The following is an 18215-nucleotide window of genomic DNA, read 5'->3' as shown; positions in this document are numbered from 1 at the left end:
TCATCTTAGGGTCTTAGAGGTGCGTTGTGCCTTGAAAGACCATTGTCTAGTTTCTTACTTCCGCATCCGGATCTGATAACGGGTCAATCTTCGGTTCATCACTAATGCACCGGGTTGAATAAAAACCTAGGTCATTACAGAACACCTTTTTATTTATTTATTTATTTATTTTTATACATATACACACACCTATATTACAACTAAAAAGAGTCTGTTCAATTTATAGTTGTGGTGGCCTTTGGTAATGGTGGTGACCGTAACATAACCATCGTAGTTGCATCCATAAATTCATAGCTGATGATGCTCATTTTCCAGATATGTTTAACATTTTTTGAATTGTTTGGATGAAAAAATTATATGATTTAATAAGAATAATTTGATATTTTAAAATAAGAATTTTGAAGGTATTTTGAACCTTAACAATGATTCTCGATGCATATATAATTATTTTGTTTAATTTAATCAAAAGTGAAAAATAAACTTTTAAAATTTACTTCTTCGTTATTTAATATTGAGAACCTTACTTATGTGTAGTAGTGGGGGTGCTGTACCCATGAACACTTAATGTGTCGAGGTGCAATTCATTCACCTCCAAATAATTTACCCAAAAAAAAACCAGTAACAGTTTACAAAATCCCTAAATCTATTATAGTATCTATAACAATTACGCAGAAACTACACCGATGACTTAAGAAATAGGAAGGCAACTCATCTTCTCTGCTCGAAGACAACAATTCCGCACAAAACTCCTCGCTCTGAGGTTCAATTGAGGAAAGCTTCCTTTTAGTTTTGCTTGCCACTTGCAACAAACTTCTGTCACAGAAATCAATTATTATTATAATTTTTTAATCTATATGAGAAATTGACTAGCAATTATTGGATCTTATTTCTTGGTTCTTGTTTTGTTGAGTTGACTCATGTTGTTTACTAATTGTTAGCTCAGTTGAAAGATATACTCACTTCTTGCTCTTGTTTTGGTTCTTACTCTATATACTCATATATCTATATGTAATTTATTTATTTTTGTCAATAATAGAAGTGTTGTGCCGTTTAGTCCACGGCCGAGTAAATACAATTATCTGGATTAGTCTTTGGATTTGTAATCCAAACTTATTTTGGGAAACTAAATAGTAGATTTGGAATTGACCTATCAAATTCCTATGGCTCAATAACTTCACCAGGACAAGAACTACAGGTATTAAGTTGTGCATCCTTCTCCTCTTCTTCATACACAATGTGGACTCCTAACTCCTTTACGTACTTTATAGTCCCACAAAACCACGGAAACAACCACTTCATCACCAACATCCAACTGATTCCCAATCTAATGGCTTGACCATTTCATATTTTTCCCCTCATCTGGATTCCGTTTACACACTGGGTTATAGGCCCACTTCACATCGTTGCTCTTATTGAAGATTTTAATAATACTTAAAATTTTATAATAGCAGGTTCAGTTGGAAGGTAACGGTGTGTAATCCTTGCATAAACAACGCATACATTCAAGCCTCGGGTCTCGAGATTAGGAAGTGAAGGAACATTGAAACATATGGAGGACTTTCTACTCTTTTTGCTGAACCAACATGGAACCTCATTTCCAAGATGAAATATGCTCACTATTCCGCATTCATACACTGCCTGATCCATGTAAGCAAATCATCATAACTTCAATTATAATAGGGGAGAGCGAGAGACAGACAGACACACACACACACACACACACACACACAGAGAAAACACCTGGATGGGACTAATATTGTCCATAGACGTTAATTGATTGTACAATTTCACGTCAACCTTTCCCATGGATTCCAAGTCAACCAATCCCAAATTCTTGATCATTTCTGCATCAATGTTTTAAATAGGTTCTAACCTGAACAAGTTCTGAACCTCTACTAGTTTGTCACATTGAAACGCCAACACATACAGTGATCTCAAAACATTTGGTAGATTTGCCACTATTTCCAGTGAGCTACACTCTGCTAAAGTCAACACTTATAATTTCATTGGTAGCTCTGGAAGCAATTGGAGGCTTCTACACCCGTATAAATTGAGTGAAGCATGGTGAGACCCTTTATGCTCTCTGGAAAGTTGCAGAACGGATTTTCCCTTAGATTCAAGTCCTGCAAAAGGGACAGGCTACCAAGATCCCTTGGAATGGCATCATCAGACAGATTGCAGTGTTCAAGACTCAAGCTTACTAATGAGTATGGAAAGCAAATCAATGAAGAGCTGATTGATTCTGGAGATTTTCTTGGTCTACGAACCCCAGAGAACCAGCGTGAACGCCATAAATTTATGTCACTGCTGGTAGAGGGTAGTTGACTTATTGCAGCACCATCTGCATGAAGAACCTTCAAAGATTCCATCTTACAGAGCTCTTTCGGCAACTTATCAAGCTTTGAGCAACCAGAGAGGATCAGTTTCTCAAGATATTCAAGATATTTTAGTTGACCAATTTTTATGGGAAGATTCCTTAGATTCTTGCAGCCTTCTAGACTTAACAGAACAAGTCTCTTTAATTCTCCAATGGATTCATAAACCTCAAATTTATGCAATCTTTAACAATTAATCTCACAAGATTAGGGAGTTTGAGAAATCGGGTGTATTGATAAGGCCATGGGAATGACTGAGATTCAGAATTTGCAATGATCTTAGCAACTGTGAGAAACAAGTAAGAAAGTATAAATATTCATATTAACCCCCAAAAGAAAGAAAAATTATTTTAAAAAAAGAAATTTAAAAACTAAGAAAGTTAATATCATACCTTGTTTCCATTCCAAAGTTGTTTTAAGCTGTTGTTGCGCAAGTCAAGAGCAACCAGACTCTCTAGAGGAAAGTCACTGGGTATCGATTTTAAGGGCAACCCACGCCAACACAACCATCTTAACTTCTTAGGAAATTTTTTGTAGTCTCCAATTAGCATTGCAATATTGAGCTGGAGTAGTCTTAATTGTGCATCCTTGAAAATGCATCAGCATTTAAGTCTACTTCATTTGATGTGGAAAATGATTCGGTCAAGGCAGAGTTTGTGGGGAGCCATGAGAAGATGCCTTGATGATGGCGCTTTGATGAATTACTTCCACAAGGCAATGTTATTATGTCAAGAAAATCTTCAGGGCGATGCCTTTTTGAATTACCTAAACCGAAGAAATTCTTGGCAAGCCGATCTTGCTCAGACACATGCAAATTCAGCATGAGGCCTTCAATTGTTTCCATGCCCTAATAAGCGAGGTTGATAAGTAACATAACAGGAAAAAAATAAAAACAGACATTAGAGGTGTGTTTCTTACAGATTTTTCTGTTAATACATTGAAAGCATCCTTGTGATGCCACACTCTGCTGCGCTTCCCAGGTTCTTCGGGTGATTCCTGCCGTACAATCTCTCTTCCCATCTCTTGAACCAATTGATGCAGTATTAACTTGTTATTTTCATCGATTGTTAAGAGGCATCTATCGATGAGATTCTGAATCCCAGCCCTTGTGTAAAAACCACATTCATCTAGTATTGTAATTATGAAATCTATGTCCTTTCCAACAAAGAAACAAGAAATGTCAAGAAATAAATTTTTATCATGGTCATCTTGTAAAGAATCAAAGCTTATTTTGAGCTTTTTGTGGATCAGACTATCAGGAATTGCTTCCATTTTCCTTTTTGCACTTTCCCAGACATCTATGCTTCTCCTAGATAGAGAAGAACCCAAAATTTGAAGAGCTGAAGGATGCCCTCCGCAATACTGTACAAGCCTTCTTGTGTGCTCCATATATCCCTCAATGGGGTGATCTTGCCCAAAGGCATGCCAACTGAAGAGTTGAAATGATTCATCCTCAGTTAAACCCTTAACTCCATGCCACTTGTGCAGTTCATGTGCCTTCAGCAATTGTTCATTTGTAGTTATGATAATTTTACTTTCTTATAGAAACCAACTCCTCATTATGAGTACTGCATTTAGTTGGTCTCAGTCATCCACATCATCAAGAACAAGTAAAATTCTTTTGCAGCAAATAGCTTCTCTTACCATTTATGATTCTTTCATCAACATTGCTAATTTTTACTTTCTTGCCCTTTAAAATATCTAAAAGAAGTTGTCTTTGTAAGCGGACAAGACCACTGGGTTCCTTTGATGTTCCTCTTACATTTGCAAGAACTGCTACCTTCAAATCTATCAAAGTTCAGATTATACACAGTTTTTGCAATGGTTGTCTTCCATATTCCATGCATCCCACAAATTGCCACTATCCCGACTTCTTTTGATCCATCTTGTAACCACAAATTAATGTCTTTTATACGAAAATCTAATCCAACTGGGTATGAACAAACACTCAATACTGTGCGATTCAATTTGTTTCCAATATCTTCAACAATTTTTTGGATAAAAGGTGACTCATACCTACAAATTGCAAACTTCTCGTCAATTGAAACGAATCAAGGAGTTAATGAAAATGCAAACAAGAGATAACAACGATTGCTTGGATAAAATTTTGTTGGTAAATATATACTTCAGGTGACATTTAAGATATAACAAACCTTATACTAATATATCATGAGATAATTAACAATATGCTAAGAAATCATTAATTAAATATGCAACTCTATATTTAATTGAATATGCAAAATAAAGCAATAAAATTGTAACGACCCGGTCATTTGCCTCCCTTTTCTTTTTCTTGAAATTTTACGAATGAATTTTTTTCGTTTAATTTTCTTTTCTGAGCTCTGTTTCGTGTCACTTAGTGTCATCTCAAGTGCTTAGAACTGGTTCCTGAGACTCTTTTCCGTGGATTGACAACTTCCTTTGAGGACCGAGTCATTTTCGCATTTTTCGTTTTTGGACACTATGCGCTATTTCGTCTTTTCCCTATTCTGTCAGTTTCCCTATTTCGTCTTATCTCCGTTTGTCAATTTTTGGCACAACCTCACTTCTCATGCTCGGAGTTGGTTTTTGACTTCACGTGCCTTCATCTTGAGTGGTTTCCACGAAATACGTATCTTTACTTTTGTAAGAAAGTACTCTGGTTGCTCCCGGTGTCCATAGGGGCATGGATGCAAAGTTCTTTGAAATTATTTTCTTTTCTTGGGGTATTTTTCGTAAATATCTTTTGAAGATATTTTATTTCAGGGGTTTTTAAGAAAATATTTTTGGAAGATATTTTCATTCTGGGCCATAAGTGCAGTTTTCACTTTTTGGAGGGGCCATTGTGCAATTAATGAAAGTTATTGCAAAATGTCTTGTTTTGAGCCTGGATCCTCGTACAGGATTCATTTTCACATTTCGTTGAGTTGTGTACTCTTGGAATTTCCTCCTGGTCGATGTTTTCCAGTTTCAGGGTTTCTGGCCCCAGTTTTTACCAAACTTGTTTTGGGCATAACTTTCTGCTCGGGACTCGGTTTTTGACGCCGTTTCTTCGTTGTTCATATTTTATCATTTTGAATCTTTTTTGTTCACAAAGTTTTGCCATTTGAGCGTGTCTACTCAAATTTTACTTTTTCGGACCCGGCAGGGCCCGTCGGGGCACTTTTTGAGATTTCTATAAAAGGGGGGTGAGATATTTCATTTTTCATCTTCTCCCCTCTTCATGCACAACCTGGAGCTCCCATGGCAGCCCAAGGGGTGCTGCCATCTTCTCTCTCCTCTTTTGGTTCACTTTTCCTTGATTGAAAGTCTTCGGCCTTAACGTTTGTTGTTCCCCTCGCCGTGCTCTACCTTTCCCCCTTATTAGAATTCAGTTTTGACCATTTCTTGAGTTTGGTTTTGAGGTCAAGTTATGATGTTGATGGGGCTTTCATGGGGGTTATGTTCACGGCGTTGTCCCCAACAAAACCTAGTAGTTTCGTCGGATTCGGAGCCGTTCCATTTTGATGGCTTTTGAGATTTTCATCTCAAATTGAGGTAGGAGATGTTCTAGGTTTAAATTCTTGTTATATAGCATGCTTGTGATGCTTATACTACTTGTTTGCATGATTAAATATAAAATCTAGAGATTTTATTATTTATTTTTCTTGTACGGGATCTAATTTTTCCGGTTGCTCATGACTTGGTTTAAACATGTAGCATGATTTTATATTGCCCCTTGATATGCTCATTGTCGTGTATTAAAATTGGAACATTTGAATAAGTATTAAAGATTTTATTTAATATTTATCTTAGGTGAAAGATTAATTCACATGGCCTTAACTAACTTGAAATTAATATGTGTTAGCATATTATATTAGGCCTTAGCATGCTCTTCAACATAGTTGAATTTGAAAGTAATTGGAGGTGTTTTGAAAATTAGTAATTATTAATTAATTTGATTAATTAATTTGCCCCGAGTGCACTATTCACTCTATTTGAATTCCAACTTGATATTCTTGATTTACATGCTATATAGTTTCACATATATTTGATTTAGAATATTCGGTTAAGTTTTGAAACCTTTTATTTGATTAAATTTCATGTTTAAGATTTAATCCTCATGGTGATATACAACTTGGGATTGTATTGTGACATGCTAGAAAATTAAGTTTAGGTATAATTGTTCACATATATTAAATTGGGATTAATTGCATGAGAATTGCAACTTTTAATTTATATTTAACTTTAGTGAAAGGTTAAGTCACATGGTCTTAAATTGAATGAAATAAACTTGTAATGTGATATTTCACTAGTTCTTGGCATGTTCTCTAAGATATGTTAAATTGAGAGCATTTGGTTAAGTTTAAAAATCTAGGAATTTTAATTAAAAGAATTAATTAAAATCTATTTAATGGTCCCCTTAGCTTAATTAAGTTTTTAACTTGATAATTGTATTAATCATGACTTGTTACTAGCATATATTAATTTGGGACTATTAGAAGTTGTTTTAGAACTTTGGTAATTAAATTAGCATGATTTAATTAAAGTTCTACTTTGTTGTTCCAACAACCTAATTGAGTTTTAGAATGGATATAGGTGATGACCATGCCATGTCCTTTAACATGTACTAAATTGAGGTTACTTGGAATTGAATCGGACTCTAGAGAATTTAATTGTGTTTATCTATTTAAATTCTATCAATTTGCTCCATGATCTAGTTGTGTTTTAGAAGTGGTTTCTATATTCAAATCATGGACTTAGACTTGTTGTATATTCATTTGGTTATGTTTTGAACATTGGATAACAAGTTGCTATGTTTGTATTCATGAGAATATGTTTTTCTTATTGAATATATTGTTGCCTTGTGTAATGATTTGCACACTTCGCGTTTAACATCTTTCATGCATAGCGTGTAACGAATCGCACACTGAAGATTCGACATTCATCATATCATATTAGCTGTAGATTTAGAGCATATATTGTATAGGTTTCCAAATTTGGTTGTGCTTAGTAGATAGTTGATTATCTTGCATATTCCTGTTGATATATGCGTTGTTGCACAACTTGTTGATTTTGGAAACTTGGGGATGTCATTGTTTGACTATAGCTAGGACGTGGTTCTAGTACGGGGGATAGTCCCTCTATATGGTCTAATGCGCACATAGGGAGGTTACCCATGGGCTAGTAACCCTAAAGTAACTATGTTGTCAGTCTGATCCGGCGTGACGTCCGAGTATCCACTTTGTTTGATTTCGCATTTCATTTTCAAGTTGATAACTAGATGATGTTGTAACTTGTTGTTTCTTATTTGTCATTCCATTTTAAGTTACAGGATGTTAACTTTGCAAAATTGTGCTTTATGCGTTGTATTGGAAGTTCCAATGTTGGTTAAATTGCATCGATATTGAAAATCGTGTTTTGACGTTCTAATAAAGCTTAGGATTGATCCTATTGATTCTTTTATAACATAAACGTTAGGTGGCATGAACCACTACTGTTATTTTGTGCTTTAGATTCTAAGTTGATGGCTTTGAGAACTTAAACCTTGTTGTATTGTATAATATGCTCTTTTGTTGTTGAATTGCATGGATAATGTGATTCTTGTTAACTTGTATTCAAATATGGTTTTGTCATGTTGTATGGATTACTCTAGACCTAGTTCAATTGTATTGAAAATGCAGTTCATGTTAATCTATGCTCAAGCATTCTTCTTGTTGTGTTCTTTGGATTATCCCAACCATGATTCGTTTCATACACGTATGTATATCATGATTCTTGTTGCTTAGACTCTAAGGTAGCTTAGGATGCTCCCCGAGTCTCACTTGGACATAGACGTTAGGTGGCATGAGCCCCTTTAACATGTTTCACCCTAAGGTGATAAATTTGTAAAATGCTAGGTCGATGCATGCTCATCTCCTACGAGTAGCTTTATGTTACTCACCCCTACGATACTGGGGCATATTTCAGGTACGAAGACTTGGTTCGTGAAGCCTAGCATTCCTTGGATGTCGTGTAGCTTTCAAGTTTCCATTTCATGCAAATGTTAGCATGAAATGTCATTTTGTAGACTTATATGTCAAAATATGTGTATTTGATTCCATGTATGTAATGTGTACTTAAGTACACTCCTTTTAATGTATTTGATATGTATGAGATGAGGCCGGAGGCCAATGACATGTATATTGTATTCTATGCAACTTTTTAACTTCATGAAATGTTATGAAAAACTTGAAAAATCGCAAGTCATTGCTTCACCACGATTGCATCGGGTGTGGGAATTCCATTTTCATTCCTTTATAGGGTCTTATTAATCTTGTATGAAGTGTGGCCAAGGGCCAAACGGTCATTTGATCCCGTTTTGCATTTTTGGATTCCATGTTTTCCATTCCAAGTCCATTTTTGCCTTTTTGCCCATTGGGGGGTCAGATTTTGCATCGGCTATATTTTTAAGCCATGGACCATTGTAGTGCGTCTAAATAGGTAAGTTACGTTTGCGTGCATAGTCGTTTCCGGGCAAAACCTCATCATTTGTGTTTTGAGCCTCTTGTGAATTCATTTCGCATTTTTTTTGCATATTCAGATCTAGGGGCATTATGGACCTTTCACCTCAGTTTTATTTTCTTCTTTTGACATGGTCGCTTAGAAAACGTGATTTTAGGGGGGGTTTCTTTTTCGTGTTTTTCCAGTAAATGTCATCTTGGTACCGGAAATCCCTCGTGAAGTTTCAGCTTCTAGTTTTGATTTAGCAGCTTCATGACCCTCTTGTTCAGTTCTGATCTAGGGGCATTTTGGGGATTTCACAGTGAGTTTTTTTCGATTCCGTCCACGAAGTCGGGTAGAAAACTCTATTTTAGGGAGGATTTCTTTTTCGTGTTTTTCAAGAAAAACTTGTCTTGACCTCTGTTTCAAGCCTCAGTTCTGGGCAGATCAAAAAAAATGTAGCAGCAGCCAAGGGCTGCCACCAGCCATGTCTTTGGGCGCCGGCATGCACGCCGGTGGGCTCGCGCATGGGCACCGTGTGCGCCATGGCCCCTCGTCGGGCCGCCGCGACGTCAATTCTTCTTTTAGGCTTTTCTCCTTCGTCCGGATTCCGATTCAAGTGAATTTTTTTTTTTAACTTGACTACTTTTTCGCTGTCTTTCCAACAGTGTGCTCGGTTGCACCCAGTTCTTCCTAGATAATTACCAGTTTACCCTTTTGCTTTAAGTGTTCGTTTTTCTTTGTCATGCCGTTTCTCCTTTGTTCGGACTCCGAATCATGCGATTCTTGAGTCCATCTTGATTAGTTTTTCGTTGTCCTTCCAGAAAAACTGCTCGGTGGCACCCGAATCTATAGTTTTCAGAGATGACTATTTTGCCCCTGGGGGCTTATTTGTCATATTTTCGATCTTTTGCTTCCGCATCAGTTCTTCTTAGAGTCTCGTTTTCTGTTTTCGCTTCCTCATTCGGATCCGTTATCGAATCATCCTTACGGTTCATCACAGGACACGTTGGCCTAAAAACCAGGGTCGTCACAAAAATAATAATAATAAATAAATAAATAACCTGGACCGAGGCTAGTATTGGATACTATGTCCTTAAGACAGATTAGCCTCGCTATGGTGTTAACGGACTCAGTGGCGTCTATCTCCTAAGATACAACGGTCTACATCCACCAGTAGCAGCACTACAAACTCGTGGATACGACGAACCTCCACCGTGTGATACTCTTTCTGACTCAAAAATGCATCCATACTATATAAATAATAAATTGGGTGCAATCTGAACTAAATGGCTCGGACCAAATTTAATATGGCTCAATGAAATCGGTTTTGGGCCTAAGTGGCTCAGACCACTTGACCATGGCTTGAACCCACACCTACTTGGGTTGGGGTCATGTTGAGAGAGGGAGAGAAGAATAGAAAATTGTACACATAAATGGCTACCAATTGTGGGTATTTATAGATAAGGTGGTGTCTCTTTGTTAACAGGCACAACCACTTTTAATAGGTTGCAATGGTCGGTTATAATCAAAGTGGTGTCCCATCATTATTAGATGTGTTTGTTCATTTAAGATACAATGGTTTAGAGTAGTTGCATCTATTAGTTATAACCACTCCTAAAACATCACCTTACCCGAATCGACCCAACCTTTCACACCAAAATATTCTTGTTACAACCAACATATAGTTGATATTCACATGTTGTAGTCTAATGTGATATACATAGACACGTTGCAGACAAGTTACATCCACACACCGTTCTAACAATCCCCCATAAGAATGGAAATTGGCTGTTTAACTGCAAATGATAATGTAGACACTAGAGAGAGTATTGTGACGGTCCAAGTTTTTCAACCCGGTGCGTCAGTGATGAACCGAAAGTGATCCGATAACGAATCCGAATTGCGGAAGCTAAAGGTAAAACAAGGTCTCTAGAGATAGGAGTCACTCCTAAGATACAAATGTTACCCTCCATGAGGCCACGGAACTTAAAGAGGACAAAAACGGAAACAAAGGTCAAAAAGGACAAAATTTGCTATCCAAGGGGCAAAAAGGTCAATTCACTACTAATAGGAGAAACTTGACTCTAAACAAGTCAAAAAGGTTAATAGAATCTAATCTAATCATTTTGAAACATTCCAAGAGGTTCCATAGACTTTGGCTAAGAATCCCACAAAATGTCCGTCCGGTTGAAGTGAAAATTGACACTACTTCACTAAAATACATATAAGTCCTACTGTGTTTGGTATTTGAGAATGGGATTGATACCATTGGAAATCTAACTCAAAATCCTTGAGTTTAGGCTTAAGAATCACCCCATTTGGATTAGAAACGAAGAAGTTATGACCCGTTGAAGTCGGATGATCAGTACAGAAACTCAACAGAAGCTAGGCTCGGGTTCTAGCCATTTCGGTCGACCGAAATGGACTTTTGGACGACCGAAATGAAAGTGCTAAGACCTAAAATCATGAAGAAAAGGTTCGTGTTGCTTCGGTAGACCGAAATAAGGGTTCGGTCGACTGAAATGACTCATGAATAGTGTTTTTGGCTACTGGAATGTGAGATTACTGTACAAATACCAAACCATTAACCATCGGTCGACCAAAATGGAGTTTTAGTCAACCGAAACACTTCGAAAACCTGCTGCTGAACCTGTTATCTACTGAAGGTGCTAAGGTTCAACCCAAATGTGAATTCCATGATGCTTTGATTCAAATATGAAAGTGTAAAACTGATTTTTCATTAGTTTTGAGAATGTGAACATGTCAACAACTTTGATATGAGTAAATGAAGATAAAACAATGGCCCATGGCCCCATACACGTCATTTATAAGATTTTGACCCCTCAAACCTCAAGATTTGATTAAAAGACATTTAAAGCAAAACTTTGATACAAAAAGTGTCTAAGTACAAAAATAGACATGTTTGGCCCTTGGCCTCATTACATGCATGCTTCTAACGTCAATAATGATTAATTAAGCATCTTTACACATCAAAGAGGTTACATAATCTTCAAAAGTACCATACATACATGGTATACAAAATTATAACTTCAAAAATTAAGCATGCTAAACACTTGCATGTTAATATATAAATATGCTTCAAATAGCTCAAAAGCTTCTAAGGATGATGAGCATCCATGAACATGGTCTCCTTACCTGAAAAATAACCCAAACCATTAGGGTGAGCAATCAAGTTACTCGTAGGAGAAGCATATGCGTATACCCTAAAGTTTCAATATCATTGCAAGATCAATATAGACGAATACAAGGGATCATTCCACTTAAAGTCTATGTTCGAGGTGTTCTAAGGGATCATCTTAAATGATTCTTTAGCAACACAAATAATTATCAATGTACTCAACAACATCAATTCGCCAATAACAAGAATTTCAAGCTACAATTAAGCATTGGTTGTCAACTTGAAATTCAATGCGAAAACAAGTAATGGAAGACTTGGACATCACGTCACGGACTTAACCAAGAACAATACGGTTATTTCGGGCATTAACCCACTGGGAAGACCACCCTAGTGCGCATTATCTCAATTGAAGAGAACTCATACCTCCCGCACTAAAGCCAAACTTTAGCCATGTCACATGTAACAATGTCCCAAGAGATTCCAAAATATATATCAAGTTCAAAACTTATATATATATAATAAGGCATACAAACCACCTTCCATGCACAAGTATTTTGAAACCATACAAACCATGTCTTAGGGTTCCAAATCTAGAATGGCATGCCAAATGACAAATTCGCATCATGATATTATGCACAATACAATATCACAAATTTATCAATTCAAGTCATGCCTCAATAACAAGCTCTATATACTAATTATCAACATCATAGCAATAAGCTCCTAAATAATTACAATTAGTAATTCACAAGGGTATAGAATTATTGTAACAACAAATATAGCAATTCATATCAATGAGATTGCATATAACATCAATAATTCTACTAGTGTCCCACATCACCAATACATGTGAAATTTCTAGAATTTAGCATGCTACTAAATTATATAATCCTCCTACACATGGTTTACACATATCATACATGCTTAAATCAATAAACCCTAAGTTAAGAACTGAGGGTTTCCTATAATATGCAATACTATCACATCAAAAGCATAGACACAATATATATTAAACCACAAGGACTATAAAACACTTCGAATATAAACATACTACCACCCCTACCGCAATAGAGAATTGAATCTCTATAATCCAAGCTACCAAACACAAAATGAAAAACAAGGTTAGGATTCTTGAAGAGGAGAGTGAAAGGAATCTTTTCTCTCCTAAGGTCAAAGGTCTAGGATGAGTGGAAGAATGCCAAATGTGAAGTCAAAGCTCTATACTAAGCTTTCCTCTATTGGAGTCTTTGCTAGGGTTAACGAGAGATAATGGAATGAAGAAGGTAAAGTGTAAAAATGGTGAGTGGAAGGGCTAAAAATCCTCCACTCATTATGTACTCTTGCACTACCTCTCTCACACACACAATGCAAGACTAAACCTTGATCCTACACTTGTCACTAATATAATGCCTCTTCCAAGACTAAATCCCAAGCCCACACTTGTCACAAATCAAAGGCTATATGTGCACTAATCAAAGGCCAACACATGGATGAATCTCCACCCACCAAATGTCAAGAAGTCATGGTGCCAAGTCTCTTCACCTAAATGACAACAAATGGCTCCATGAGAGTGTGACACTTGTCATACTTTCCAAAAATTACAAAATGGTCCTTTTTCAAAATATCTTCCAAAATAAATTGCAAAAAGGTCCCCAAAACGAAAAATAATTATTTTACATAATTACACTAAAACCCCAAAATTTATAAATAATTACACTAAAGTATGCATTCATGCCCTTTACAAGAAAAGTACTAATCTAGCATGCTTTTCAAGGAAAGTAAAAATACCAATGTCATGGAAATCAAATATCATGAATGCATGCAAAATCGGAATCAAATCCGAGCACAACAAGTGAGGTTATGCAAAGAAAAATGAAAAATGACTAAAAGACGAAATAAGGAAAAGACAAAATAGGAAAAAAGACGAAAAAAGAAAATCGCCGAAAATGGAAAAGGAGGAAAAAGACCGGGTCATTACAACCGACCCTCCTTAAAAGGATTTCGTCCCCGAATTGAGTCGTACCTGAAAGAGAGAACAAATGGGGATACCAAGAGCGAACCTCCTGTTCGAGTTCCCAGGTAGCCTCCTCAAAGCCGTGATGTCTCCACAAGACCTTAACCAATGGAATGGTCTTGGTCCGCAAAACTTGCTCCTGTGAATCAAGAATCTGGACCGGACCCTCCTCGTAGGTCACGTCCTCATCAACAACAACATCCGTCCACCGTAAAACATGCGATGGATCCGGCTCGTACTTCCTCAACATAGATACATGAAAGACGTCGTGAACCCTATCCAGGTCTGGCGGTAATGCCAAACGATAAGCAACTTCACCAACGCGCTCCAAAATCTGAAATGGTCCAATAAACCTAGGAGACAACTTGCCTGTCTGTCTAAATCTCAAAAGTCCCTTCCGTGGAAAAATCTTGAGAAAAACATGGTCCCCTACCTCAAGAGACAAGGATCTCCTCCTCTTATCAGCATAACTCTTCTGTCTGCTCTGAGCTGTAGCCAACCGCTGTCGAATCAACTTAATATCGAGACCTAAGGCGACTGTATCACCTACCTCGGTCCAACAAATTAGAGATCTGCAAGGTCTGCCATACAACGCCTCAAAAGGTGCCATGCCAATACTGGTCTGGTAACTATTGTTGTAGGCAAACTCAACCAAGGGTAAGTAGTCTTCCCAACTACCCCCAAAATCCAAAATGCAAGCCCGTAGCATATCCTCCAATATCTGAATGGTACACTCTGACTGACCATCAGTCTGAGGATGGAATGCCGTGCTGAAATGAAGCCCCGTGTCAAGAGCTCCAGAAAACTCTGCTAAAAGTGAGATGTGAACTTGGGATCCCTATCCGAAACAATGGATACTGGAACCCCATGAAGCCTGACAATTTGCCCTACATATAATCCACTAAGTCTCTCTGCATCATCTGTCACTGCCATAGGCAAAAAGTGAGCCGTCTTAGTCAATCTATCAACAATGACCCAAATGGCATCATTCCCTGCCTTAGATCTCGGGAGTCCCGTCACGAAATCCATAGTGATGTGCTCCCACTTCCACTCTGCCATTGGTAATGGTTGCAACAAACCTGCCGGTCTCTGATGCTCTGCCTTCACTTGCTGACAAGTAAGGCATTTAGTCACGAACTAACAAACATCCCGTTTCATACCTTTCCACCAAAACTATCTCTGCAAATTGTGATACATTTTCTTACCACCAGGGTGAACTGCGAGTCGAGAATGGTGAAAATCTCGAAGAACAATGTCACGACAAGACAAAGGGATAAACATCCTCCCTTTGTACCTGAGACCACTGTCTGAATGCAAGGTTAAACCCTCTACATTCCCGCCGCCTGAAATCTGCTCGTGGATGGACTTCATCTCCCCATCCTTCTGTTGTGCCTCAATAACTCTGCTAACAAGAGCTGGTTGAGCCACAAGGCTAAACAAAATAGCCTGTGAAACATCCTCATACAACTGCAAACCAAAATCTGGAAGCTCTTCTAGCATCTTCCATTTGTGAATGGAAATGCTAGCAAGAGTTCCTCGTGACTTCCTACTCAATGCATCAGCCACCATGTTGGCCTTCCCTAGATGATACTGCAACACAAAGTCATAGTCCTCCATGAACTCAACCCATCTACGCTGTCTCAAATTCAAATCTTTCTGGGAGAAAAGATATTTGAGACTCTTGTGATCGGAGAAAACTTCAAACTTCTCCCCATACAAATAGTGTATCCACCTCTTAAGGGCAAAGATAACTGCTGCCAACTTCAAATCATGTGTCGGATAGTTCAACTCGTGAGTCTTCAACTGTCGAGACCCATAAGCTACCACGCGGTCAGTCTGCATCAGAACACAACCCAAACCTTCTTGCGAAGCATCACAATAAATCACGTAACCCAAACCACGTTCAGGTATGATCAAAACTGGAGCTGATGTCAACCTGACCTTCAACTCCTGAAAAGCAAAATCACAAACCTCATTCCATATGAACTTGACCCCCTTGCGAGTAAGTCGAGTCATAGGTGCCGCTAAACGAGAGAAATCCCGAACAAATCTCCTGTAATAGCCGGCTAGGCCAAGAAAGCTCCGAATCTCAAACACTGTCTTCAAACGCTCCCAATCCATCACAGACTCAATCTTCGACGGATCCACTGCAACACCACCCCCTGACACAACGTGTCCAAGGAACTTCACCTCTAGTAGCCAAAATTCGCATTTCTCGAACTTGGCATACAATTGGTTATCCCTAAGGATCTGTAAAACTGCTCTCAGGTGATACTCATACTCCTCTCTCGAAGTTGAGTACACGATAATGTCATCAATGAACACCACCACAAATTTGTCAAGATAGTCACTAAATACACGGTTCATCAAATCCATAAAAGCTACTGGAGCATTGGTCAAACCAAATGGCATCACCAGAAACTTATAATGGCCATACCGTGTACGAAAAGTGGTCTTGGATATATCCTCATCCTTAACCCTCAACTGATAGTAACCTGATCTCAAATCAATCTTCGAAAAGCATGTCGCTCCCTTCAACTGATCAAACAAGTCATCAATACTAGGTAAAGGATATCTGTTCTTGATCGTAGCTTGATTCAACTTGCGATAATCGATGCAAAGTCTTGAAGACCCATCCTTCTTCTTCGCAAAAAGAATTGGTGCTCCCCATGGTGAAGCACTAGGATGAATAAAGCCCTTAGCTTTCAAATCATCCAGCTGACCTTTCAACTCATCAAGCTCTGCCGGTGCCATACGGTATGGTGCCATAGAGATGGGTGCCGTGCCGGGAATGACATCAATGGCAAAAATCATTTCCCTTAAAGGAGGTAACTCCGTTAGCTCCTCTGGAAAGACATCAACAAAATCCTCAACAACTACCGAAAAAACACGACCCAAACTACTATCCTCGTCAACTAGCAAACTAGCCAAGTAGGATCTGTGGCGACTCCAGTCACCAATGCTGAAAACCATAGCTGGGTGGGAATCACTCTGATCTCCTACAAAATGGAAACAATCTCCCTTAGGAGTACAAACGGTCACCCTCCCACAGAAGCAATCGATCGTAGCCTGAAAGAATGATAACCAATCCATCCCAAGAATAACATCAAAACCCGTCATGTCGAGAACAACGAAATCGAACTCCAAAGTCCGTCCAGCTATCTCAATAGCACAACCTCGACAAACACGATTCAAAGACACTGGACCCCCTACTGGTGTGTCAACACAGAGAAAACTATCCATAAGTGTGACCTCCAGACCCAATGAATGTGCAAATGATGCAGAAATGAAAGAATGCGATGCACCTGTGTCAACAAGAACTCTAGCCCAAGAACTGAAAACTGAAAAGATACCTCAGACTGAAACGGTGCCTATGGAGCATCTGCCTGTGGAAGAGCATAGGCTCGTCCCTGAGCCCTGTTGTGAACTGCCATGATAGCCTAACTGATGTGTAGAAACAGTAGGTGTAGAACCCCTGGCTGGATAAGTGCCAACCGGCGCCACTAACTGTGGTGCCTGAGGAACTCTGAAACCAGACTAAACCCCTACAGACTGTGCCGGTACCATCTGTGAATCTGTGCCACTACGTGGCTTACTCAACAATCTTGGACAATCCTTCTTGAAATGACCTGGTTCCTTGCAATAAAAGCAAGTTCCCTGCCCTGTCTTCGTAGGAACTGAAGTCTGACTGGCCTATGGATGAAGCTGTGGGTAGCGAGGCTTGATGCGCCCCGGCTGCTGACAATGGTAACAAACCACTCCCTGAGCTGATCCTGTAGATACAGGAACTATGGGTGCAGAACGGTTCTGCTGTGATGCCCCTTGTGAGTGAGTATTGTTCCCTGCCCTGGCCTTCTTCCACTAACTCCCGGAAGACGATGGATTATCTCCTCGAGGCTGCTTGTGTGAACCTCTGATCCGTAACTTATCCCGTTCCTCTGCCTCAGCCGGCATAGCCCTCTGAACCACCTCCCTGTAGGTCCTCAAATCAAGAATGGAGACCCGTGGCCTAATGTCAAGATATAGTCCATCCTGAAACTTCATTGCTCTGGCCTCATCTGTCGCTACCATATCCTCGGCATAACGAGAGAGAGAAGTAAATCAGGTCTCATACTCAATAACACTCATAGTGCCCTGATAAAGACCTGCGAACTATGTCCTCATCTCCAGCCTCATAGCCCTCGGAAAGAAGCGCTCGAAAAACAGATCTCTGAACTCATTCCAAGTCATCAACTCAACATTA

At 38.7% G+C, this 18215-nt stretch overlaps 1 protein-coding gene across 1 annotated transcript; it reads right to left on the bottom strand.

The window, feature by feature from the left end:
• Positions 1-2003: 2003 nt before the first annotated feature.
• LOC132301593 (disease resistance protein RPV1-like) lies at positions 2004-17926 on the bottom strand. The gene is made up of 8 exons (XM_059798835.1): positions 17850-17926; positions 17602-17745; positions 4331-4391; positions 4020-4155; positions 3294-3913; positions 3081-3222; positions 2579-2661; positions 2004-2399 (listed from the first exon to the last, which is right to left on the bottom strand). The coding sequence occupies exons 1-8, from the start codon at positions 17924-17926 to the stop codon at positions 2004-2006; spliced, it is 1659 nt and encodes a 552-aa protein (XP_059654818.1).
• Positions 17927-18215: the final 289 nt, after the last annotated feature.

The sequence above is a fragment of the Cornus florida genome, unplaced genomic scaffold (assembly GCF_030987335.1).
Source record: "Cornus florida cultivar Cherokee Brave unplaced genomic scaffold, ASM3098733v1 CherokeeBrave_3.0.0_Hap2_Chr03, whole genome shotgun sequence".
Classification (NCBI taxonomy): Eukaryota; Viridiplantae; Streptophyta; class Magnoliopsida; order Cornales; family Cornaceae; genus Cornus; species Cornus florida.
Note: the sequence above shows the minus strand (reverse complement) of the source record. Positions and strands in the feature narration are given on the sequence as shown.

Coding starts and splice junctions, on each gene's coding strand:
- LOC132301593 (XM_059798835.1), bottom strand. CDS start 17,926: ATGCCGGCTGAGGCAGAGGAACGGGATAAGTTACGGATCAGAGGTTCA. Junction 4,392..17,601: donor CTTTTATTGCAAGGAACCAG/GTCATTTCAAGA, acceptor TGCAATTTGTAG/GTATGAGTCACCTTTTATCC. Junction 2,662..3,080: donor AATAACATTGCCTTGTGGAA/GTAATTCATCAA, acceptor TGTTTCTCACAG/TTGCTAAGATCATTGCAAAT.